Below are 25,170 nucleotides of genomic sequence, written 5' to 3' on the forward strand. Positions count from 1 at the left end.
ACCTAAGTGTAAGGAGCATTTGATTTCCCTAGTGCTCTCACCCTCAGCGAGCCTCACAAAACCTTGTCCCCTCTTCCATTGTCCTGTAGCACAGCTTGTGGAGCAAACACTAACAGCCCTGTGCAGGCAGAGGGCCTGCGACAGCTGTAGCGGGATGCCGCTTGCTCTTCCTCTTGTTCCCTTGCCTGTCAGGGAGCGAGGGTAAAGTACATGGCTTGTGTGTGTGCCCCTCACTTCTGACTGGGGAAAGGAGGAGCAACACAATGGAGCCCTCTTGTTAGGGGTGGAAGTATTTTCTCAGCAGAAGTGCCGACAAGTAGCATTCCCACACACTGGCTGTTGGCGACAGGGTTGTGTCGACACTGCATCATCTCAAAGCCGTGGAGTGGAGATGTGCCCTTGGTTTGCCCGCTCAATTCTCCGGAGACTGGGGCAGAGATGCACAGGTAAGAGACCAGGGATCCCGCTAGCAACCGAGTTCCTGCGGTTGGTTACAGATGTAAAATCTTAGCCCGTTAATAATTAAGTAACCATTGCTTTTTTCCTGCACCCAAAGCGTGTTCCATGGGCATGTGGTTCTTGGCGTCCCTGCTCTGTCACCTGAACGTGGGGCTCTCGTGTAGGTAAAGTTTGGGTGCTGCTGATCCAAAACGCAGCTCGGGAGCCTTACAAACTCTCCTGTGACATGGAGAACTTTCCTGCCCTGCAGCCTTACTTCCACTGATCGTGCTACATTGCTGCCGGCCTGCAGCTTCCTGCGAGCGCTGCGATGTGAATGGAAAAGCCGGAAGTGCCACACTGACCATGCAGAGTCCCAGGGGTGGGACCCTGAGGCCGTTTCCTTTTGGATACGTCTGCCAAGTGCATCGTGAGGTGTCGCTCTGACGTTCCCGAGAGGAAGGACTGCTTTGAATATAGGTGTGCCCTATTTGCCTGCTGTGAGATCCATCTCTCACAATGGACAAACACTGTGGAGCTTAATCGGTGCCAGAAGGGTTGAATGCATATCCCATAAAGGACACACAGCACATAAGGAACCCCTCTGGGCACTAAAATAGCAGACCACTCGGCCCTGGATGGTCTCTCACATTTAGGGGTGTGGCACTGAGACCACTTCCCAAAAGAGAATGAGTTTCCTCTACAACTTTAGCAAGAGTCAGCTGGCTTTCAGCTCACACTCTAGCAGCTCCTTCGCTAAGGTCTTAGGTTCAAGTCCACCTGTAGGCAGGTACACTAGTCAGTGCATTAGAGGAGATAAAAGGTCCTCTACAAACAAAGGAGCTGCTGGACCAGATCAGGCCAGGAGCCACCTCATCCAGGAGCCTGTGTCTGACAATGGCCAGTCCCAGAGTTTCCAAGGGAGTGGAAAGAAGTGGGGTGGATTTTAGGGGTTTTTTGGCTGATTTATTCAGATGCCAGTAATTGCAAAATGGAGCAATTAAAATAACAGATTTAAATTCAAAATATGCATAGGCTGATGTTTTCATGTACTCTGCTCTTAGTAGTAGGCATCCTTCAGTCTGCATAGACTATGGATCGCGCCCTTTAAAGTTTCAATTGAGGGCTTTATTTACAGCGTCTTCTGTGACTATGAAGACCCACACGAGAGTGACAGTCCTTGCTGCATCTCTTGCAGATGTGGTGGGTGTCTGGCAAGTCCTTAGTGTGCTTTCTGTGCGCTCGCTTCTCTGCTAGCTGTCTGATCCTCATCTCGCCCTTCTGAAGGCCCTTGTGTAACCCCTGCCTCCATCTGCTGCGGTCGTCTGCTAGTTCTTCCCAGTTGTCCAGCTCGATGTCTACCTCTCTGAGGTCTCTCTTGCAGACATCTTTGTAGCGCAGCTGGGGCGTCTGGGAGGCCTTTTGCCAGAGGCTAGCTCACCATACAGGATGTCTTTTGGAATCCTTCCATCATTTATCCAGTGGACGTGGCCAAGCCAGCAGAGCCGACGCTGTCTGAGGGTGTGCATGGTTGGGATTCCAGCTTGCTCGAGGACAGCGGTGTTGGTCACTCTGTCCTTCCATGATATTCCAAGGATGCGCCTGAGGCAGCGCAAGCGGATGATAAAATAATTAAGGAAGTTTTACATACAGTAAACTTTCATATCTAACAGCCAGAACTCTCAAAGAACGGGCATTTCAACCACAAGTAAATTCTAGTTGTGTTTTCCAGAAGTACAGTACAGTGAGAGTCAATACAAGTACAGCAAATGCAGTGTACGTTTACAGGGTACAGTACTGCTGTTGTTGGTAAATAGAGTACTCTGCATGCATTTTTGTTTTTCTTAATATCTAATCTGTTTTGTCTCTAGTGTTATGCATTGCTGAGTATACTGCTCGATTCTCCAGAATGTTTGAATACCCAGCAACCTCTCGATCCCGGGGATGCTGGATATGGAAGAGTTTACTGTAAGTGGTTTTTGACGTATTTTCCAGGCATCCTTGTTGCAAGCAAAGCCGAAACACTGCAGTGTAGTCTATATGGAGGACTTGAGATTTATCTGGAAGTCTTTTAAAAGCGTTCTTTAGTGCTTGGTAAAGGAGCCAGGTTTTCAGTCCTGGAAGCAGGTTCTCCATGCTAGAGCCCAACAACATGGGCTCCCCGTCCCCAGCTCTTGCCCTTAGCCCACCCCGGGATGCTGAAAATCAGCAGCAGCAGCACTTGTTGCTCAAGTCCCCACCTCACATGCTGCAAACCCTGCCCTAGCAGTGCTGCTCCGAACACCCAGCAGGTGGTGGAAATGAGGCACCCTCTGTTCCTCCTTCTGGCCTCCCTCCCAGCAGGCTCAGTGAAGTCAGCAGAGCTAAGGCTGTCCACAGGGTGACCTGCTCTGCAGGAAGCAGCTGGGGATTTGCTCCTGAGAGCCGAAATCCTCTTACCCAGACCAAAGCGCTCTTGTGATGATCAGAAATCCCTTGTGCATGATCTGCCACTGTCTAGCGCCTTGAGGAGTTGTTTGCAGCAGGGTGCATGAGGCAAGGGGCTGCTGTGCTGATGGAGGAGCATGTGACATCTGTTTTACACAGGGTGGGATGAGAAGGCAGGTGCAGGAGGTTCAGAGCTGGGTCTTTCAGGCTCTGTGGGCTTGACTGAACCTGGATGAGTGCAGGTTCAGCACCCTGGTGAGTGTTCCTGGTCCCTTGCAGTGCTTGTCTATCGAGGTGAGGCCATTGCAGGCCATGACGGAGGCCGGGAAATGTTTAGAATCATTCTGGAGGCACGTGTGGGCCCAGATCCTCGGCAGGTGTAAACTGACACTGTGATGATTAGCACTGACCAAGGATTTGGCCTGGTGTGTTCTGGGGGTTAATGTACTGTGACTACCCAGGGGTCATCTCCTACAAGGGTAGAAGGGTGTTTGCCATGGCCTGGGCTTCTCCTGCCATTCCTGTGGCCAGCATGACTCGGTGTCTTTTGCTTTTGTGTCATGCCAGAGTGTGGCGCGATGCACTCAGGGCTGGGGGTGTACTTGCTGCTGCTGCAGAGCCATGTGGTGGGCCCAGCAGTGTGGAAAACGATTCTTTCCCAGGCTAAGGTGCCGGAACACAGCACTTCAGTTAATCTGGGGCCAGCAGTGCTTGCCAGCAGCTCAGGTTCTGACTTTGGCTTCACTGCTGGAAATCCAGAGTAACACCAGTGCAGTAACTCCCTTTTTACGCTGGGATAAGGGAAATCAGACTCTGGCCCACTGCCCTACGTAATAACAAGCAGCTCGTCTCTAGTCTCTCCAGCCCGGGAGTGAGCAAACTTCTTATGTCAGGCCCCCCTTTTTTGTCCTGGTGAGGTGCAGCACCCCCAACCTGGCCAGCGTAATCCAAGCCGATTTAGAATGTGGAAACTTTCTGAGCTGGGACAGAAATACGAACACACGCATGCATAAAAACGGTAACAGGTTTCAACCTTTGTACTGAGACGGATAAGCCGACCGTGCTGTGACCCTCTTACGGCATTTCACCCCCGCCCCAGGGGGCCTGCCCCCCACTTTGCACACCCCTATTCTAGAAGATCTCTTCCTCCAGCGCTAGGTGCTGCAGGCACCCCCGGCTTTATGGGCTGGGCTGGGCTGGGCAGCTGCGGCAGCTCCCATACAGGATGTGTGCAGGTGCTGGGACTGACCTGGGGCAGAAGTTGCCAAGGTTTCTGGCCTGGCCTTCCCTCTGCTCCTTCCTCCATGGGCATCTCTGGGCCAGTCCAGGGCATGTGCCACCCAGGAGCCGGGCAGAGCAACATGCCCGCAGCAGGCCCCACCTTGTCCTGGGTGGGGCCTGCTGGCAGCAGTTGGGCACCTGGGAGGGAGCTGCCGCTGCAGAAAGGGGAGGAGTGTGGGAGCAGTTGTGTAACCTCAGTCCCAGGGGCGGAGGGGCAGAGACAGTTCACCTGGGCCAGTCCACCCAAAGAAAGGAAGGGAAGTGCTGCAGCCATTGTCTGGGCTGCGAGCTCTGGGCTGGGCCTGTCTCAGCGACTGGGCCTGCTGGCCCTCGCACTGCTGCAGCCCCACAAGACCAAGGACCAGTCCCACAGCACTGGCAGGACGGGCTGGACCCCGGGGCGCTGCTCAGAGGTGGGGACTCAGTTCTTCTCGCCCAGGCTTGCCCCCTTCTGCTGGGCATTTCTGAGTGCGGCGTAGGCAGATAACAGGTCCGGCAGAGAGCGGCCCGCGAGAGCCAGCCATGCCCAGCAAAGAGCCGTACTCCGCCTCCCTAGTAGGTGCTGGATCCCTGCAGTGATTCCGCTCAGCTGGGCTCACATCCTGGCAGAGGGACTGAAGGGTCCCGGCTGGCGCCTGAGCGGCTGCCGTGAAGCTGTGGACTTGCCCAGAGCCCAGCCTGCATGCTGGGCGGGTAGCCGCACTCTGGCCTTGTGCTCAGACGAGAAGCCAACGTGCTGCGCGTCCCACAAGGCGCAGCCAGGCCCGGGAGTGCCTTTCCTGCTCTCCGAGGGACTGGTAGGCCTGTGCTCCTTCTGGCTCAGACTTTCCAGTGACGTCACCGGGGGCGGGTGCGGCGGAACGACTGCTTGAGGGCTGGGCCCGGAAAGAGAGGGAGAAAAGCACAGCGGGGCTAACGCTGCCCACTTCCTCTCCTCTCCCCCAAGCGTGGGCCTGGCCCTGGAGCCTTGCTGCTGGGGTGGAGGGGCCTGCACCGAGGGGCATTGCAGGGCTGGACGGAGGCAATGCCCATGCAGGGCCACGGACAAGAGGCTGAGGTTTGATTGGCTGCTGGCTAAGGATTAGTTCCCCTATACCAGCATCCTCTGTGGGCTGAGAAAGGAACCTCCAGGAGTGAGGGACCCAGCCTCAGTGCCCTCCAAGCATTTCATTAAGGATGGCACAATCATCAGCGCTAGTTCAGAGGTGGAGAAACTGAGGCAGGGGGAGGGAAGGGACTTGCCCAGGGTCACCCAGCAGGCTAGTGGCAGAGCCAGGACTAGAACCCAGCCCCAGAACAGCTGCAGACTGTAACTAGCCTGGGTGGTGGTGTCCCTGTGCCTTGTGGAGAGCACAGTGTGAGCAGGGGCCAGAGGAACCGCTGCTGGGAAGGCGTGAGAGGAGTGAACAGCAGTGCCCAAGCGCAGCGGGAGGCGTGAGAGGATGGGGGACTGTCGCAGGGCTGCAGGCAGACTGGCAAACACCTAACAGCTCCCAGTGATCGTGCCCTCCCTCCCCTTTTCAAATGTGGCCACTGCTTTGGGGCGTGCAAGGGGAGGCCCTACTGGAGGTGCGGGGGTCCCCCGCCTCCTTCCCGCGGTGCTGGGGGTGTCAGTGCTTCTGCAGGGCAGACCTGAGGAATTGGGCGCCCTACAATGGAGGCCTTTGGCGCTTTGGAAAATGTTGGCCTGACAGTACCGCTGTCCTGGTGGGCCGCCAGGCTTGCTGCAGCCAGTTCTGTCCCAGCTCCAAAGCACCCCCCTTTTCACTGCGGAGCCCGGGCAGGTTAATTACCCCTTGGCAGGCGGGGTGTACGCTGCTGAGAGCAGGCCGGGTCCTTGGTCCTGTCAAACTCCTGGGAAGGGGGCCCTGCCAGAAGAGGCTGTTTGGGTGAGTTGTGACCCCACCACAGAGATCCCAGCATAGCCACTTTCACCCTGCTGAGGGAGCAGCGCCTCTCCGGGAGCAAGTCAGCAGAGCTGCCTGGATGTGAACGGGGCTGCACTGTGTGGTGTTGAGGACTGGGGCTTTAAGGGCTGAAGTTGTGGTTGTGCCCAGTTAGTTGGAAACTGTAACTGACTCAGATGCTGATCCCCAGGTATAGAGGCACCAAATGCCCACTGAGTTTAGTGGAAGATAGGAACCTAAATCGCTCTGAGGACATGGCCCCCCTGCAGCCTCAGCCCGATGGGTCCGAAAGAACCTCAAGGTCACGGCCTCCAGTGCCTATGGGGGCAAAATGGTGCAGCCATCTCTTAGGTGGAACGTGCTTCCTCTATACAACACAACACAACACCGAGTCATTTTTGCAGGCAAGCATTTTTGTTCCCTTTCCTGGGGAAGAGGGAGGCTTGTTAACTTCCTGATCTGTAACTTCAGGGAACGCAGGCTGGCAGGTTGTTTCCAGGTTGGCACGACATAATTAGGCTGGTTGGAAGTTGGCCAGGGCCAGAGGGACAGCACCGAAGGAGGCTTGCAAAGAGCGCCGGGGGAGCTTTTAATGATGCAGGCGTCTGCTTTGCTATTCTCTGCCAGGCTGCCCAGCGCTGGGGGGGCCGGGGGGGGTTATGCTGGGGAAGGGGTCAGTGCTGGATCAGAGGGCTGCTGGGCCTGGACTCCTGGTTCCACACGGCCAATAGGTAAGGTGGCATTCTGCCTCAGGCCACCCTGTCACATAGCCATCCCCACCTCTCTGATGCCTTCACACGCGACGCCACCTGAATTCCCTGAGCACACACAGCTTCACCTTGGGCCTGGGTTTAGAGAGCTTAACTCCTCGGGCAAGCACTGGTGGAGTATTTTACCTTAGCCCAGACAGGGGCTTGGGTCATGGTTCCGCCTCAGGGAGAGAACAGGCAGAGGCCGGAAATCTCTTTGAAGTGCCTCAGGTGCAGGGTGCCCATCCAGCCTGTTTCCGGCGGGACAGCCCTGTATTTTGGGCACCATGAAGTGTCCTGATTTATTTTCAAAATGGGGCTAATTGCCCCGTATTTGTGGGGCGAGGAGTGGCTGTTGCCCAGTTCCAGCACACGCCTGCAGCGGCTGCCTGGTTCCTGGCTCCCCGCGCCTTGTGGGAGCTCAGATTGACACCGGTGGCTGCTGTCTCCTTCCCAGCTCCCAGAGGCGTGGGAAGCAGGGAGCCCACCTGCGCTGGTGCCTGGCTGCTTGTGCCTTGGTGGAGGCAGGAGGAGCTGCTCCTCGCCCCATATCTCCCTGAACTATATTGGGAGTGGGAGATATGGTCACCCCCTACTCACATGGCTCCTCTTCTGTGGCAGTGGGCAGTCGGGTCTAGGGGCTAGTGCATAAGTCGGCTTCCTGCATTCTGCTTCTGAGTGTCCAGGGGAAAATAGTAGCGTTGCCCTGTGCCTCAGTTTCCCCATCTGCCAAGTGGGCATAACGGTTCTCCCCTCCTTCGCGGATAGGTCTGCAACTGACTGATGAAAAGCGTTAGATAAGAGCCAGGGAGGGGTGAGGGTGTTACCACCTGCACTATGCTGGGTATCCTCTGAAGGAGCCTTTGGCTTTCAGCATTAGCATCTGAGCGCTGCCCCTGGGCTAAGGAAGCAAGAGCTAAAGGAGAGAGAAGGGCTGGGGCGTTGTCTGGAACCCACTGCAAGCCGGCTGGCTCCTCTCAGGGGGATCCCGGCACGTGGCACAGATTCATGGTGGGCACGGAAAGATCAAGGGAACAATTAGGAGGCGACAGTGCTGCGGGTCTTTGGCGTTAGGAGATGTTGCGCTACCGCGTGTACTTCAGCACCTGGGCCCTGGCTGATTCACACCAGGAAAATATTGCCTGAAGGTGTTTTGTAATCCTCCTGGATGTCAGCATTTTAAGTGCAGTGCTGCCAAGACTGGTGTCCTCTGGCAGGCCGGCGAGGGGTGCAGGGAGGTTACGAGAGCCCCAGTGTGCCCACAGGGGTGGCAAAGAATTCCCTGATGCAAAGGGCACACAGAGCATGGGACAGGCACTTGTCTGCGCATCTTTCATCAAATTGAATACGTAATTACAGGTTGGAGGAGTGGGCCAGAGCCTCTGCCCTTGTGTGCCTGCCCTCAGGGGGAGTCAACCAGGGCCCTGTCCAGGTGAAAATGAGTACACAAGGTAAGGCAGTGGGGCGCTGGGACCAGTGAACCTGACCCTGCTCTCCCAATGGCTACCTACCCCAACAGAAAGGAGAGACCCTGTCTTCATTAATCTAATCAGCCCTGAGCCGGGCTTGGCAGAGGCTGGCTGCGCCCCAGCCCCAGCAGACCCCTGTGCAGCAGCCTTACAGAGACTCCTGGAAGAGACAGACTGAAGTGAGGCAGCGGGCTGGGGGGCTAGGACCAGGGGAGAGGCAGGGGCCTGGGAAAAGGGAGGAAATGCCCGGAGTGGGGTAATGTCTATGTGGGGCACAGGATGAGATGCCTGGGAAGGGGGTGGGGCTATGAGTGGCAGGGGGGGTCAGAAGACCCTGTGCCGGGAAGTGGCTGGGCAAGGGGCGGGGAATACCTTGGAAGGGGGTGGGGCCTGAGGGGAAATGGGTAGGGCCAGGGCCACTGCCCACGCCGGGGGGGCAGTGCCCAGAGAGGGCGGGGGGCAAGTACGGGGGGGGGGTCAATGCCGCGCTAGGGGGACAGTGTAGGCGGGTCAATGCCCGAGTTGGGGGGCAGTGTCCGGAGTGGGGGGGTAGTGCCGGGGGGTCACTGCTCGAGGGCGGGGCAATGGTCGGGGGGGATCAGTGGGGAGGGAACTCGCCGCCGCCAGGCCCCGCCCCTTACAGATCCGAGGGCGATGCTCTGGGGGCGGGGCCTGGAGCAGCCAATGGGCGATCGCGGAGGCCTCTGCGCGCCGTGCGGGCGGGGCAGCTGGCGGCCAATGGGAGGTGGCGGGGTGGGGCGAGGCGAGCGGCTGGCGCTGGCGCTGGCGGAGCGGAGCGGGGTGCCGGGATGACGGCGCCGAGCCGGGCGGAGAGCGCGGGGCGGCCACCCAGGTAGCGTGGCGGGCCGGGCCGGTCTGTAGCGGGTCTGCGCGGGGGGCTCCCGCCTCCGGGGCTGCACAGCGGATTCGTCCCGCTCGCCGCTGCCCCGCGGTTGACCGGAGGCGGCCGCGGGCGCCGCCGGGGAGGACAGCGCCGTGCACCGCCGGGAGCCGAGCGGGGCTGGCTGCGGCCGGCCAGGGCCTTTCTCTGCTTGGCCACTCTGGAGAGACCCTGCGGAACTGGGGTCCAAGCCCCGCCCCAGCCTGGAGTCTGCTCCGGCCGCGGGCGGTCCCACCCCTGCGCGCGGGGGCGCCCCCCTGTCTGAGCCTCTCGGGGGTGCCCGGCTGCAGGCAGCTTCGCGGGACCCGGGTGCTCCGGGCTCCGGAGAGGCAGCGACTGGGCCCTGGGGGGGATCTCGGGCTTCCCTGCACCGTCAGCCCCGTGGAGGACGGCGGTGACCAGGAGAACCCGGCGCCGACCCGAGTCCCCGTGTTCGGGGCAGGAGCAGAGCTGGAGCCCCGCTGCCCGGGCCCGGCTGGAGCTCAGGGGGCTGGACCCTGAACCCGGCCGCCCAGGGCTGCAGCCGCAGCGCCAGTCGGCTGCCAGGCCTGGTGCCCCCCGCCCCCCGAGACGGGGCTGTGAGCCGTTCTGGGGGCCTGTCTGCGGCCTTACAGCCACTGTCTGCCCGCCCGGGGCGCGGTGGCCGGAGGGGGCACCGAGCGATTCTGCTCCAGTCCCTGCGAGGGAGCCCGGCGGCTGCGGGTAGCTGCTCCTGAGCCCGCAGGGCTGCTCCAGGCCAGGGCGCGTGCGGCTCTCGTGGGAGTGGAACGTTTGCGGCGAGGGCCAGCCCGTGGGCGTCCCTCCTGGGTCAGCGGCCCGCGGGCGGCTTGGGTGGCTGTCGGCAGGTTCGGCAGGGGCCTGGTGGCTGCGGCTCGGAGAGGCTGGCGAGAGCCCTTCCTCTGCTGCTTTTGCTTGCCAGGTTTCCTGCTGCTGTCGGGCAGGTGGCCCGGTGAACGACAGAACGGGCGCGCGCTCGGGAAGGGCCACGCGGCTGCAGCTGGCTCCGGAGACCCCGAGAGCAGGAAACTTTCTCGCTGTCTTTCTCGCTGGCCAGGAGCAATTCCGCGCGGGTCTTGGCGCCCGCCTGGGCGCTTGTCTCGCTCAGGAATGCAGTGCTGGCCTGGAGGGTGTGGAGGGCAGGCGCTGAGCGCTTGTGGCTTCTTCCAGCGGCTCCTCGCACAGTTCTCGCTTTGTGTGCTGCTTTGGAGAGTGGCGCTGCGGATCCCTGTCTCTGCCCTGCACACCGCTCCCCAGCTCAGACCAGGGCTGGCGGCGTTGGCAGCAGAGCAGGTCGCGCTGCTGCTGGCCTGCTCGGGCTTTTTGCGCGTGGTGCTTTCAGGGCAGGTTTTAGAAGCTTGGAGGTGGTGGTGAGTTTCCGAGGACCCTGCCTAAGCAGGGTTGCGACCTGTGTGGCTGCGCACTGGAAAAGCCGGGCTTTCCTGCCACTGCTGCAAACTTTTCTCTCTTTTCTCCGCTTTATTGCAGCTCATCCCGCCCAGGCTGCTGGCGCGTTCCCCAGCATGCTAATGAAGTGCCGTGCTGGGTCTGGTTGGGAAACGCAGTGGCTCTTTCCCGTAAAGCTAAGCCAGGCCTGCTTGTGAGTCTCCGCATGGACAGGACCTGCATTGTTTGTTCTACAGTACAGTGCTTTATTGCATTTCATTCAGGGCTTCTTGGTGGGAGTGGCGGACTAGCTCCCTGCCTCCCTCTGCGTTTGGGCACTTCTGGTTTTTCACAGGCCGAGCAGGTTCTTGGTTGAGACCGTTTCTTTGCCTTGGCATGTAGGAATATAGAGGGGATGGGTGTGCTGCCTTGGGGCTGGATTTTGGAGGTGCAGTCCCATTGGCTGCCTTCACTCCTTCCACGCATGTTGCATCGTTAGGGTGTGGGCCCTCAGTCTGTGCCCTTAGAACGGGGCTAGCAGGAATGAGGCGAGCCTGGTGTGCCTCACCCTGGGTGGCTTTATGTTTGGAGGGAAGAAATGGCATCCTCCTGCCTCGTTTGTGTGCCTTGGGTCCTGCTGCTGTGATTGTCTCTATGGCCACTGGGCACTGGACCTGCTGCCTGTAGCCTACCAAACAGCAGGCAGATGATGATGATTTTTGATTGATGCTGACCCTCTCCAGACCGCAGCTGGAGCCACCTGCGACTCCACTAGTCCCTACGCCAGGGTGGGGGGGTGTCGCTGTGGGGTGGTTGTTGTTTAAAGAAACAGAGCAGCCGGCTCAGCCCTGAATGCGAGAGGTAACGGAGCCACTCCCAAGCCCTCGCCTGGTCTTGGGCCCTTCCCTTCCCAGCAGAGCTGGGCTGTTCCCTAGCACGTGCCTTCCTTCGCCCAGCGCCCGGCGGAGGGCTTGCTCCTTGGTGGCTGTAAGCGTGATGCTGGGCGCCTCTCCCAGCCCTGCTCCAGTGTGAAGTGGCCATGTCTAAAGCAGAAGGGGGGGGGGCAGGGTTGGCATTTTGTGTGTCTGGCGAATGAGGGCGCTGCCTAAGGACCAGATGGCACTGAGACCTTTTGCCAAGGAGCAAGGACCTGGTTTCAGATGTGAGGCTGCTTTCCTGACTCCAGGTCAGCAGGCTCAGCTGTTGGTTGGGGGGGAAACACAGGCACTGCCCTCTAACGCCACCGCTCCTTGGTGCTGTGCCTCTGTCAGCTGGTTAGACTGAAGGCCTGGGGAATCTGCACACCATGTAGCCTGGACCAGTAACCTCGGTTGCTGAGCACCTGGTGCTGTATCCGGCAGTCAGGGTGGAGGGTTACCGTGGACAGCTGCATGGGATGGTGCTTTGGTGCCCCAGTTTTGAGGGGGGGTTGCTGGGTTTGGGGTGTCATTGGCCTCTTTGGCTGATTTTTTTTTTCCTGCAGGAGTCGGAATGGGACTGGGGTTCTGTGTGACAAGAGAGACTGGGCAGAGAGCTCAGGCTGGCGCCTGCAAAGGGTTTCGGGGGCGAGAAAGAACTGGTGTAGCAGTGACAGGCTGGGCCTGGAAGTTGCACTGGGTGAAACTGGCACTGCTTGCCTGCGCCTGAGTTCCTCGGGCCTTTGCTGGAAATCCTGCCGTGGGTGCAGCCTGTGGGGAGCTAACGCAGAGCTTGGGGGGCCAGCCGCTCAGCCTGACCCTGGTCTCGTAGCGCTACTTGTCACCTGGGGGCAAGGCAGGAGCTGTGGTGAGTCCCTTCCCGGTGCCTCTCGTCAGAGGAGAAAGGCGCAAAGCCTCCGTACTGGACCCGTCTCCACGCTCAGCACAGCTTGCACCCAGACTCTGCCCGCTGGGCGGTGGGGAGACTGCGCACCAGGCCCGTCTCCACGCTCAGCACAGCTTGCACCCAGACTCTGCCCGCTGGGCGGTGGGGAGACTGCGTACCAGGCCCGTCTCCACGCTCAGCACAGCTTGCACCCAGACTCTGCCCGCTGGGCGGTGGGGAGGCTGCGTACCAGGCCCGTCTCCACGCTCAGCACAGCTTGCACCCAGACTCTGCCCGCTGGGCGGTGGGGAGGCTGCGTACCAGGCCCGTCTCCACGCTCAGCACAGCTTGCACCCAGACTCTGCCCGCTGGGCGGTGGGGAGGCTGCGCACCAGGCCCGTCTCCACTCTCAGCACAGCTTGCACGCAGACTCTGCCCGCTGGGCGGTGGGGAGGCTGCGTACCAGGCCCGTCTCCACGCTCAGCACAGCTTGGACCCAGACTCTGCCCGCTGGGCGGTGGGGAGGCTGCGCACCAGGCCGCACGGGTGGTTTCATCTGCCTGTGGTCAGAGTGTGGCTTCCCCCAGGCAGCGCCTTGGTACAGCGGCTGAGAGGCCTGCCTCGGCCTTTGCTCCCGGCGTTGTCCCTGACCGCGGTGGCACCAGGGTGACGTGGGAACGCTGGACGTGCTGTTCCTGTGGGATGAGGCAGAGCTGCACTCCAGGGCATAACCCATGATAACATCTCCATCAGGCAGTGCAGGAATGGACCCTGCTCTGGAGTCGTCTTCTGGGCCTAGGCCCAGGCCCTTCGTGGGGCCAAGGCGGCCGCCAACGGACTGAAACAATGGCCATAGCTTCCTGGAGGGCTGCGCTCTTCCCAGAGCGCAGTGCCCTGCCTGCTGTCCAGCCTGCGGGCTTTCCCCGGCCGCTTCCTCTTGAGGGCGGGATGATGGGAAAGGCAAATGTAGCGCCCGTCTTTAACAAAGGAAAGGACAATCCTGGGACCTACAGACCAGTCAGCCTGAGTTCAGTCCCTGGGAGGATCATGGTGGGGATCCTCAAGGAATCTATTTTGCAGCATTGGAAAAGGAGACAGTGATCTAGAGTAGTCAGCATGGATTCCCCAAGGGCAAGGGGTGCCTGACCAGTCTGATTAGCTTCTATGACGAGGTAACAAGCTCTGTGGGCGTGGGGAAGTCAGTGGGTGTGATACACCTCGACTTCAGCAAAGCTTTTGTTACAGTCTCCCACAACATTCTTGCCCATAAGCTGAGGAAGTGTGGGTGGGATCCATGGCCTGTAAGATGGACAGATTGCTGGCTTGGCATTCGGGCCCAATAGGCAGTGGTCAGTGGCTCAGTATTCAGATGGTGGTCAGTTTCAAGCGGAGTGCCCAAGGCTCTGTTCTGGGGCCGGTGTTGTTCAGCATCTCTATTAATGACCTGGATGAGGGACTGGGTTTCACCCTCAGCAAGTCTGCAGATGACACTAAGCTGGGGGAGAGGTAGGATCCAGAGGGACCTGGATAGATTGGAGGACTGGGCCAAGAGAAATCTGATGCGGTTCAACAAGGAGAAGTGTAGAGTCCTGCACCTGGGGCAGAAGAATCCCAAACAGTTACAGGCTGGGGACCGACTGGCTCAGCCGCAGTACGATGGAAAGGGACCTAGGGGTTACGGTGGATGAAAGGCTGGATATGAGTAAACGGTGTGTCCTTGTAGCCAAGCAGGCTAACAGCATACTGGGGTGCATTAGGAGGAGCATTTCAAGCAGATCTAGAGAAGTGGTTGTTCCCGTCTGTTCAGGACTGGTGAGGCCCCCCAGTATAGAAAGGATGTGGATGTGCTGGAGCAGGTTCAGCAGGGAGAACATAAGAACGGCCATACTGGGTCAGACCAAAGGTCCATCCAGCCCAGCATCCCATCTGCCGACGGTGGCCAATGCCAGGTGCCCCAGAGAAGGAGAACAGAAGACAATGATCAAGTGATTTATCTCCTGCCATCTATCTCCTGCCCTTGTACTGAAGGCTAGGGCACCATGCTTTATCCCTGGCTAATAGCCATTTATGGACCTAACCTGCAAAAATTTATCAAGCTCTTTTTTAAACCCTAATAGAGTCCTGGCCTTCACAGCCTCCTCGGGCAAGGAGTTCCACAGGTTGACTGTGCGCTGTGTGAAGAAAAATTTCCTTTTATTAGTTTTGAACCTACTACCCATCAATTTCATTTGGAGGAATGAAAATGATTAAGGGGCTGGAGCACATGACCTGTGAGGAGAGGCTGAGGGATTTGGGCTTGTTTAGTTTGCCGAAGAGAAGACTGAGGGGTGATTTAATAGCAGCCTTCAACTTCTTGCAGGGGAGTCCTAAAGAGGAGGGTGAGAAGCTGTGCTCAGTGGTGACAGATGGCAGAACAAGGAGCAATGGTCTGAAGTTACAGAAGGAGAGGGATAGGTTGGCTATTGGGAAAAAACTGCTTCACCAGGAGGGTGGTGCAGCACTGGAATGCGTTACCGCGAGACGTGGTGGAATCTCCATCCCTAGAGGTTTTGAAGTCCCGTCTTGACAAAGTCCTGGCTGGGGTGATTTAGTTGGGGTTGGTCCTGCTGTGGGCAGGGGGCTGGACTAGATGACCTGCTGAGGTCCCTTCTAGCCCTAGGATTCTATGATTCCCACCTACGCTTTCCCCCAGCTCTGGCTCCCGTTTGGTCTGTGCCAGGCTGAGCTGAACCAATGATCCCATCCTGTGCGAGATGAGGACCGCCAGCCCCCTGCCGCCTAGAATGTGGGGTGTCAGCTGAAGGGGGTGTGGTGTATTCCCACCACAATGCAGACTAACACAGCTACCTCTGTGCTTATTGAGAAGAAACGATGCAGATGAAGGTGTGGATGTAGCTGAGTAGTTCCACTGGCCAGTAACTGAAGTAATTCCCTTTGCAATGCATCACTCTTCAGAACTCTCTCTCTGCCCCTCAGTGTGTGTGATTTGACAAGTAACCGCCCAAGCTGTTTGCGTTGAACATTGCTCGGGGGAAAAAAAAGTTCAGCGGAGCTAATCCTTATGGCTTGTTTGGTTACTTAACTCAGTTTAGAATTGGTCCCTTACGTTTACAGTACAGCAAGCTGCAGTCAGAGAAATCTCGAGTTGCCAGGTGCCATGGAGTATCACTTTCTTATTTCATGTTACATCACACATGCCCTTATTTGGGGACATCCTGGCCACAGCCCATACAGGTGATGCCGTAAGTCTGTTCCCTATTTTACTTTGGCGTAACTCAGCTCTCCGAAAGGAGCCCCAGCCTATATTTGTTTTGAATGGGGCTCGCTCCAAAATGAAGCTCCCGCTAAGTGCAGTCAGTTTGAGCTTTTTTGGTAACTTAATTTCAATTGGTATTTTTTTTTTTTTTGGTGGTTTATGCTGTATTTAAATCAATCCCTTCTGCCGGCACGTCCTGGTTGTGCTCTAGTTCCACATGGCTTGGCCCTTAGGGTCAGAGCATGTGGCTGATGGTGGGAACTGCCTTAGGTGTGAATTTTCCAACCCCTCTGTCCTCTGCCAGCCCACGCTGATGAGCCTGATAAGCACTTCCTGTTGCCTGCCTTCATGGCCTTGGGGTCCCTGAAGGAAGTAGGATGTGCGTTGTGATAGGCCTGCCCCTGGATTAGTTTATGTGCTGTGTGCATTCTGCCCTGGCTGCAGCTTGGTTTTATGGCATGTGGCTTTCAGCTCATCAGGAAGTGGCTGAAGCAACCTTGGAGCTGTTAACAATTATCTTTGGGAGCTCCTGGAGGCTGGGCGAGTGCCCAGAAGACTGGAGAAGAGCACGAGTAGGAAGACTGTTTAAAGATAGGCACTAATGACAATTCCTGGAAAGAGACAGGAGCAAATGGTGAAAAGATCAGTTTGTGAGCCCCTGGAGGAGAATAGGGTTACGAGGATCATGAGTCAGCAGAGATTTGTCAAGACGAAACTGTGCTGATTCCAAACCCACTCGAGGTCCATCTGTGATAGAATTACTGGCCTTTAGGAGAGCAGGGAAGTAGACGTGCTCCACCGTGGCTGGTGGTAAGGGGTTTTTGACGGTGGCCTGCAAACTAAGGAAACGTACGTCGCATGGGTAAGGTTTCCAGAGGGTGCGGGCACAGCTGATGGAAAGCCTGTATTCCATGTGGAGCTATCGGGCTCACTGTCAGACTGGGAGAGGATAGGTAATAGGGTCCTGGAGGGTCAGTCCTGGGTCTGGTACTTGTCAATATGTCCATTAATGACTTGGATAATGGAGTGGCTCATGCTTATAAAGGCTGCCGATGACATCAAGCTGGGAAAGGTTCCAGGCACTTTGGTGGACAGGGTAAGATGGAAAAACAACTGAAACCAACTGGAGAATTGGTCCGAAAGCAGCCGGATTAACTTCAATCAGGACAAGTGCAAAGAACGTGCCTTAGGAAGTTAAAATCAGAGGTGCAGTTGCAAAACGGGTTATAGCTGGGTAGGCAGTAGTGTGGCCAGCTGGGTCTGGAGGGAGTCACAAATGGAACGTGGGTCAGCAATATGATGTAATTTCCAAAAAGGCTGATGCAGAATCACTAGGCCTGGAAGGGACTGCAACTGGTTATCAGGTCCAGCCCCTGCGCTCCTGGCAGGACTAAGCACCATCCAGATCACCCTGTTAGGTATTTATCCGACCTGCTCTTAGAATCTCCAGTGCTGGAGAGATTTACAACCCCCCTTGGGCAATTGATTCCTGTGTTTTGCGAAAAACACAGGCAGTAATTGTCCCCCTCCGCTCAGCACTGGTGAGGCCCCTGCCGGAGGAGAGGGTTCAGCTGTGGGCACTGCAGTTTAGGAAGGATGGGGACAAATTGGACAGAGTCCAGAGGAGAGCGACTGATGCCATCACCAGTTCCCAAACCCAGGCTGCACTGAGTGCCTCTGATTCTGAGAAATGGGAAGAAGTGGGAGGTGGAGGAGGGAGGGTTGAGATAAGTTATCGTATCTGCTCTTGCTCTTGAGATAAGAGCAATGAGGTGGCCCTGATAAGCTTTCTAAATATGTTCAGAGCTGCCATAGAAAGGACGGCGATTGGCCATTCTGTGTCCCTTGCAGGTAAGAGCACCATGAATGCGATTTACCTGCAAAGGGCAGTCTAGGTTAGGTGTGAGGGACATGTGAGGGAACACTTTTGAACTATACCAGTAGCTGAGCTCTGCAACAGGAGGTTGTGGAATCTGTGCCACTGGGGAGGCTTAGGAGCAGGGTGCACAAACCCCTTCCAGCCCATTCTTTAGCTGCCTGCAGTGGAGCTGTAACTTGTCTGAGGTGCTGAGCGGCCTTTCCTTCTGCCCCTCACTATGCCCGTTTGGTTTCAGTGATGCTTGGCTTCTGAGCTGTTTGCATAACGGAGCTCAGACTGCCTGCCCGACCCTTCACGTCCCCTCACACTGGTGGTTGCTGGCTCTGGTGGTGATCCCAGCTGTGCGAGGCAGCTCATGGTCCCCGTGCCCCCAGGTGTGTCTACTGTCTGTTGTGGGTGGAATCAAGAGAAAGAGTGGTCCAGGAGAGCTCTTTGGTAGGGCCTGGCGTTGCACCCAGAGAAGATGGGTGAAATGCAGTCTGGCCAAGGGTCAGCACAGAGCGAGATCTGCTTGGCAGAATTAAATTTTGACTTCCTTGTGCTTCAACAGCCATAGAACATGGATTTTTGTTACGGTTTTTTATTTTAAGTTTACCCAGCTGCACAAAATTCTGGGCTGTTGGCATTTTTCCCCGTTCTCATTGACATTAAATGCCCACAGTTGTGGGAAATGAGGGGGCTCCGAGGCAGTTGCGATGGAATGATGGTGCGTTTTGATTATTGTTTCAAATATTACTTCCTTGGTTTGCATGCCTGCTGTGAGACTGACACGACTGCTTAGCCCCAGTCATGCAGGGGGAGCGTAGGTCATCCACCAGTCTCCTCCGCTTCACTCTGTCTTGGGACAAAACTTCTAGCTGGCCCCAGGAGCACCCCAGTTGTTGTCCTTCAGTTTCAGTAGATCTTCTCCACGGTCTTCCTCGTTTGTGTCTGCCTTGTGGTTCCACGTGAGAGCTTGATGGACTCTGCTGGACGATGGTTTTCTGAGAGTGTGGCCTGGCCATCCCCACTTTCTTCTCTTGATTTGAATATCAAGTGGTTCTTGTCCTGCTCTGTTCCAAAGCACCTCATTTGTGATGAAGTCTTGCCATTTGATGTGAAGGACGTACCTCAGGCATCTGCTTGTGATTTGAAGACTTTAGTGCGCCGGGTCTCGAGTCCATACAAGAGCACGTTTCATATTTGTGTTGCAGATCCAGTGTCATCTCTGCAGGTGTTATCTGTGAGTTCCATATGGGACGGAGAGTCTTGAATGCAGTTGTCGCTTTCCCTATCCTGCATTGATATCTTTATCTGTTCCTCCATCTGTGCCCATAGTACTCCCCAAGTAGGTGAACTGCTCCACATCTTCCAGGTCATCCCCTTGCAGTGGGATGATGGTGGTGGTGTTGGACTGGTTGATCCTCATTGTCTTGGTCTTTCCCTTGTTAATGCTCAGTCCAGTCATTGAGGCAGTTTTGTCTAGTGTTGCGACCTTTTCTTCCATGCTGCTGTGACAGGAGGGTGACATCAGCAAAAATCAATGTCCTCCAGCTGTTTGAAAAGTGTCCACTGAACGCCTTATTGACGGCCTTGTGTTGTCCTGCTCGTTGTCCTGTTCATTGTGATCAAGAACAGGAAAGGTGACGATAGGCACCCTTGTTGCACTCCCGACAGTACGCTGAAGGAGTCTGTCCGGCACCACTGTGAACAACTTGGCACGTGGAGGGTTCATACGCTGAATGAATCGAGTTGGTACTTTTGTCTGGGATGCTGCGGTGTTGGAGCAGTTTCCACAAAGCGTCTCTCTCAGCGCTGTCAAAGGCGTTTTTAAAATCTCTGAAGGTTGTGTACAGGGGGAGTTCCACTCGAGCGACTGTTCTGTGATCACTCTGAGAGTTGCTATTAGGTCAGGACAGGGTCTCTCACTTCGGAAGCCGGCCTGTTCTTCCCTGAGCTGTCTGTCCATTCTGTCTTCATTCCCTCCAAGAGAATCCTACTGAACGCTTTTCCTGGAACAGACAGTAACGTGGTGCCCCTCCAGTACTTGCATCCCTTTGGAAGCTTGATAAGCAGCCATGTTTCCAGTCTTGGGGGATCTCCTCAGTATCCCAAATCTTCCCAAATAGATTTCTACATCATGTTGACTCATGTCTCGCTAGCTGCCTTGATTGCTTCTGCAGGGATGTTGTCTGGACCAGGTGCTTTTCTGCTTCTCAGATGGGCAATGGCTTGCCTGATTTCTTCTTTTGTAGATCTGCTGCTGGTAACTTGCAGTGGTGTGTTTGCAGGTGGTCTGTTCCTTGTCGTGGGGAGGTGGCTTGTGTGTCTCAAGGACCCAGAGAGAGATGCCAGCGGGAGCTACAGTTCCTGGAAGGGTCACCCAAATTGGACAGGTCAAAGGGTAGAGACCAGATGAATTTGGATCACCTCTCCCCGAGGTGATGGGCTGGCTTAGGGTTAACAACCCTATCTACAAAGATCAACAGTTACAGAACCCTCTGCAAACAAAAGACTGACGTTTGCCAGTTAAAAACGGATCCCTGCCAGGCCTCGTTACCAGTGCAATTGGCCTTGGGCCAAACATGGGTGTGGACAGGGGAAGAAAAGACCAATCTCTTAGGGTGCCTCTGCTTCTGCCCAGGTGGCCACGTATCCATCCTGGGCTGGCACGAGTCCCCCGCAGGAGCAGCAACTTGGCAGCAGAGCTGGAGGCTGTATGGCAGCCAAGTGCAGGGATTCCCTGGCTGTTTGCCCAATACTGGCCAGCCAGGAGCCTGGGGACGGAAGTGGGCCCCTGCTGCAGCTGTGGGCAGCCCTGGCGGCAGGGGAATGCTTTGCTCTGCTCTGGGGCTGCTGGGCTCAGTGCTGGCACCAGAGCGACTCAGGGATGGGCTCTGAGGCAGGAGGCGAACAGCTGTCACCCTCCTTCCCAGCCGGGCCGATCTTCCAGCTCCTGGGACAGGTGGGGCTTTGGTTAAGCCGCCTCCTCCCCACTTCTTCCGTGTTTCCCGAGCGCCAGGCACATGGTCAGCCTGGGCTCGGGGGCTGAAGCTGGCAGCAGCTGCTGGGACACGCAGTGCTGGGGTTTGCAGAAGCCTTTCTGTACTGTCAGTCGCCGGGTGTGAGGAAGGAGGCAGGGGAGGGACTCTCCTCTGTTGGACCAGCCGCTGCCGGAGGGAGAGACGAGCTGGAGAGCTCCGGATGTTCCCTCGCCCTTGTCTTCCTCCGTATCTGCGCTAGTTCCATGGAGTCCCTCCCGCCCGCCCCGCTGGCCCGGCTTGCAGCAGCAGGTAGCTGCGTGCAGTCAGGCCGGAGAGCGGCGCAGCTGCTCCTGAGGTAACGTGTCGGCACGGGGACCAGGAGCCGAGGCAGCCTCAGTGCAGGTGCCCTGTTGCAGTGCGTTCCCCGTGTCCTGCCCGGGTGCACCTCCGCGCCCGCCCAGCTGAGAGGGGAGTGGCAGCCTGCGGTGGCAGGGCCTTGTCTCCTTCCGCGTTAGTTGCCGTGTGGGGTCTGGCGGCTGGGGAGATGTGCAGCTGTTCTTTCTGGCAGTGCCTGGTGTCCCTGGCCGGGTTCCGCTTGCCAACAGCCAGCTCAGGCCCAGCCTCGTGGGAGAGGCGCCCGCGTAAAGGGCGGGGCGGGGCGGGCCGGAGGGCGTCTGTGAAACCCCATTTGTAGGGACCGTTTCCTGCTGCCCCCGCCGTGAGCATGCGGAGCCAAAGGTGCCTGACGCTGGGTTTCTGCCCCTCTGGCGCCCGAAGCGGCAGGAACGAGCAGCGGCCGTACGCCGGGGGCAGGTGTTCAGGATGGGAGCTGCTGGCTCTGCTGCGGGCGGAGAAAGCGGAGCTGGTGTGACAGCTGGCGCTGGCCCCTCTGTGATCCTGCTGGCCAGGCCCATGGCCCTCTGCTGAAGGCAGTCGGAGTGTCTCCGTCAGTGTCTTTAGGGCTTGTTACCCTAGTCAGCCAGCTCTCCCTGCAGAACGGACTCACGAGCGACAGAGAGGAGGGGCTCGTGGCTGTGAAAGCCCCTGCCGTGCCGGGCTGGTGTCGTCTGTTACAGCAGCACCCAGAGGCCCTGAGTGAGATCAGGGCTCCACTGGGGTCCCTGCCCTGGAGAGCGTGCAATCGTACAAACCAGGACAGACAAAGGAGGCAGAGGGGAAACTGAGGCACGGAGTGGGGCAGGGCTCGCCCAATGCCCCACAGCAGGTCGGGGGCAGAGCCAGGACTAGAACCCGCGCCTGGTGGCCGGAGGACTAGAACCCGCGCCTGGTGCCTGGTGGCCGGAGGACTAGAACCCGCGCCTGGTGGCCGGAGGACTAGAACCCACGCCTGGTGGCAGGCCTGTGCTGCCCCCCTCACCCACGCCCTGAGGAGGGGGAGAGAAGCCCTGGCCTCGCTGCTTGAACAAAGGCAGGGGAGCGGTTGCTCAGCTACTGCTTGCTGTGAGCTCGGCAGCTGCTTCGCCAGACGCTTGTTTGCAGAGTTACAGATGATAAAGCTTAAGCCGGTCTGGCCTGCCAAGGAGGGAGATGCCAGGCTGCTCTCGGCCGCGGTGCTGGGGCCCCGTGCGGGGAGGGAGGCCGGCAGAGGCAGGAGGCCTGTGAGCTGTGCGGGTCGCTTGCTGTGCTTTTAACGGTGGGAGGGTAAATACCGGCCGTGCTGAGGCAAGTTCTCCCTGTGCTCACCCTCGCCTGGGTCCATCCTCCTCCGGCTGAGCTGTGAAGGCTCCCCGCTCCCACCTGCCGCCGACTTTACGCAGAGCTGGATTCCTGGCCCAGAGGCTCCAGAGCTGCAGTTTAGTGCTGCGTCTCTGAGGCATGTCCTGCCCTGGCAGGGTGGGTGTAGTAATCACCTGGAAATGTCAGAGCCTTACCAAGGCGGCCTGGGGCCACAGTGAGTTCTTAGAAGTGCCGCAAGAGAAGAGCATCGCACACCTGCAAGCCTGCCCCGGAGGCTCAAGTACCTTGGCAGTTCAGCCGAGTCCAAGCTGGTTAACTCAGCCACTTCCTCTGCGCAGCGCTTGGGGTCCTGCCCAGGGCCACCCGTAGGCTTCGTGGGGCCCTACACAGCCCTGTCAAAGGGGTGCCCCATGCCCAACGGCAGCCCAGCGAGGAGGGACGGTGTCCTAATCTTCAGGAACACACTAATGGCTAATAGGCCATTTCAAACTACGGAACTGTAGGCTACTTGTCTGTTCAGACCCTTTGGCCATAGGCCCGTGTGAATGGGCTTTGTTACCACCGGCCGAAGGACTTGCCCAGGGCGCTGTTCTGATACCAGGCCGCCTGGAAGGCTGTTTTGCTTCTGAGTTAACTAGCTCATCTCCACCAGGCTGCAGCAGCCACAGACCAGGGATGGGAAGAGGCGGCTGGGTGGACACTGAGACCCGATGGTGCCCTACGCAGCTGCGTATTGCGGGTATGACTGAGGATGACACTGGTCCCGCCTCCCGCTCCCAAGCCAGGATTCTCCCACTCTTCCTTCCCCACAGCAGGCAGTGCTCTGCGTGGGGTGGTGCGCGCTTACTCTGAGGTGTGGCTGAGCCGCAGCCTGGGGGTTTCCCTCCCTCTGTTCCATCACAGACTTGTCCTGCTGTCTTGAACGTGTCACCCTGGGGGTTTGTCTCAAGCTCCTTCCTGGTACCTTGCGGAGGACCCCTCTGAATGGGGCGGAGGTTCCTTCCCCGGCACCTGCATTGCTACTGTGGAGCTTGGTCGTTCGCGCGCGGGGGCGGAGGGGGCGGAAACCCGGCCCTTCCGCGCGTGGAGCTCCACAGCCGCAACCGGAAAGCAGGGGAGAAGGAGGAGTTTTGGGTAAGGCCCCAGTGGGAAATGCTGCCTCGTCTCGGGGGGGTTCCGAGCCGCCTCCCCGGGCGGAGCGTGGCAGTGGTGCCGGCGTGCGAACGGCGAGGGAGGCTCGTGCTGCAGGACGAGGTGTGTGGAAAGCACTCAGCGCGCAAGGCAGAGGGCGCTTTCGGGGGCGTCTGGGCTGTAAGGGAAACCTGGTGGGTCTGAGCCTCGGAGCCCAGGCTCCTCGGAGTCACTGCTGCCGCCTACAGCTGGCCATGCACCAGCCCCGCCCGCAGCAGCAGCCGCTCCCCCAGCCTTGTGGCCGCTGTGCCACCCCAGCCGCCTGGCTCGTCTCCTTGGGCCGGGCCAGGCTGCAGCTGCCGCCACCGTCGTGGTGCCCAGGCCGAGGTGACAGAACAACCGGGGGCCATTGGCGGAGCGTTTCCTTTACACGCCCCAGCGAGGTGCCTGCAAGCAGCTGCTGAGCTCCCACCATCGGCCCCGCCAGCTCAGCTCTGATCTGAGCGCCCCGCTGGATGGACGGGCGAGGGTGTTTAGTGTAGATGTGTCCCCAGCCCCTCGGTAAGGGGGTACCTGGCCTCCTGGGCCAGCCCCACACAGGTGGCGCCTGTTGTTCTTTTCCATGGGGCTGATACAGCCCAGCCTGCAACATGCATCGCCACTGGGGGTGTGAGTGAGTCTCCGGGGCGCGAGCCATTGCGAGAATCCAGTCCTGAGAGCCGTAGTGCAGCATCGAGTTGCCAGGCTCCTGCAGCTGCTTCCATCACAAAGGGCGACCTTAACGAGTTCCCTCTGCAACACAAGTGCTGGCCCGCGAGTCCCGCCGTCGAACCCCTTCAGCTCGCCCAGCCGGGTGGAAGCTCTGTGGCGTTGGCGCGTTAGCCCTCTTGCTTCGGGAGGAACAGGGACGCTTTCACAGTGCTGCGCGTCCCCCCCACTGAGCAAAGCAACTGCAACGGTGACGCCAGACGAGAACTCGGAGACTCGCTGCTGGGGTTTGCTATTGCAGCTGGTCGACCCAAAAGGTTCTCTCAGATCAGGACGCTCCCTCCCCCGAGGCCTTTGCAGCAGTATCTTGTGCGGGGAGACTGGCTCTCCGAGCTCCCCTGAAATGATCCATCTGTAAGTCACCTCCGGGGAACGGGGTGGGGCTGTGGTTGGCGGCTGGGGGTTGGCGGCGGGCGGCGGCTGGCTAGGCCATGCTCGAGACTGGGTGGTTAGTGCTCCACCAACACAGAAACCTCTTGCTGGTTAAACTAGAGCTGTAGGCAGTCTCTGGTTCTTTCCATCCGTGGGTGGGATAAATGTTATGGGCAGATGCGCACCGCCAATAGAAACACCTGCTGTCCACTCGCCAGTGTCGGGGCGTGGCCAGTCCGCTGAGCGGCACCCGACGCGCTGCTGGGCAGCCTCCCAAACACCTCTCGGGGGGGATGATCTCTGGTTCCTTGGGGGCTGGACAGGATGATGCGCAAAGGTCTCTTCGGGCCCCACGCTTCCGCAGCTACTTGCCTCTGGACTTTCTAGTGTTGTCTCTGGGCTCCCAGGAGGGTGGTGGAAACGGGCTCAAGGGGCTCTTAGTTTTTCTGACAGACCAGCTTCCGAGGGGGGTCGTGGACATGGGGCCTCCGAGACCCCTGAACTCCAGCTACTTTGTCGCGGTTCAGTGTCAAAAGAGCGCGTGTTCAGAGCCCGCGGGTCCGGCAGGTCGTGCAGCGGCTGGCGTAGGAGAGGGCAGCTGGAGATAAATGCCTCGCCTGCCGTCCGGTTACAGCCGTGCGTAGTGTGGGGGTCTCTGGCCAGTCACAGCACAGTTGCATTTTGTAGCTAGACAAGGCCTTACCGAGACCCAGGCGAAGCTTTGGGCGTGTCTCAGACAGGACCG

The 25,170-nt window shown here is 58.2% G+C and overlaps 1 protein-coding gene across 2 annotated transcripts in view; it reads left to right on the forward strand.

The window, feature by feature from the left end:
• The first annotated feature begins 9,063 nt into the window (after positions 1–9,063).
• GRAMD2A (GRAM domain containing 2A) overlaps positions 9,064–25,170 on the forward strand; it is a 48,998-nt gene continuing 32,891 nt past the window's right edge. The window contains exon 1 of one of the 2 annotated variants that reach the window (XM_075006619.1): positions 9,064–9,124. In XM_075006619.1, the coding sequence (XP_074862720.1) occupies positions 9,081–9,124 (44 nt within the window). In that variant the 5' untranslated portion in view covers positions 9,064–9,080. Of the gene's footprint in view, positions 9,125–20,645; positions 20,812–25,170 lie in introns of those variants that run through there. The other variant, XM_075006617.1, reaches the window with a different exon arrangement.

Source organism: Carettochelys insculpta, chromosome 12 (assembly GCF_033958435.1).
Source record: "Carettochelys insculpta isolate YL-2023 chromosome 12, ASM3395843v1, whole genome shotgun sequence".
Classification (NCBI taxonomy): domain Eukaryota; kingdom Metazoa; phylum Chordata; order Testudines; family Carettochelyidae; genus Carettochelys; species Carettochelys insculpta.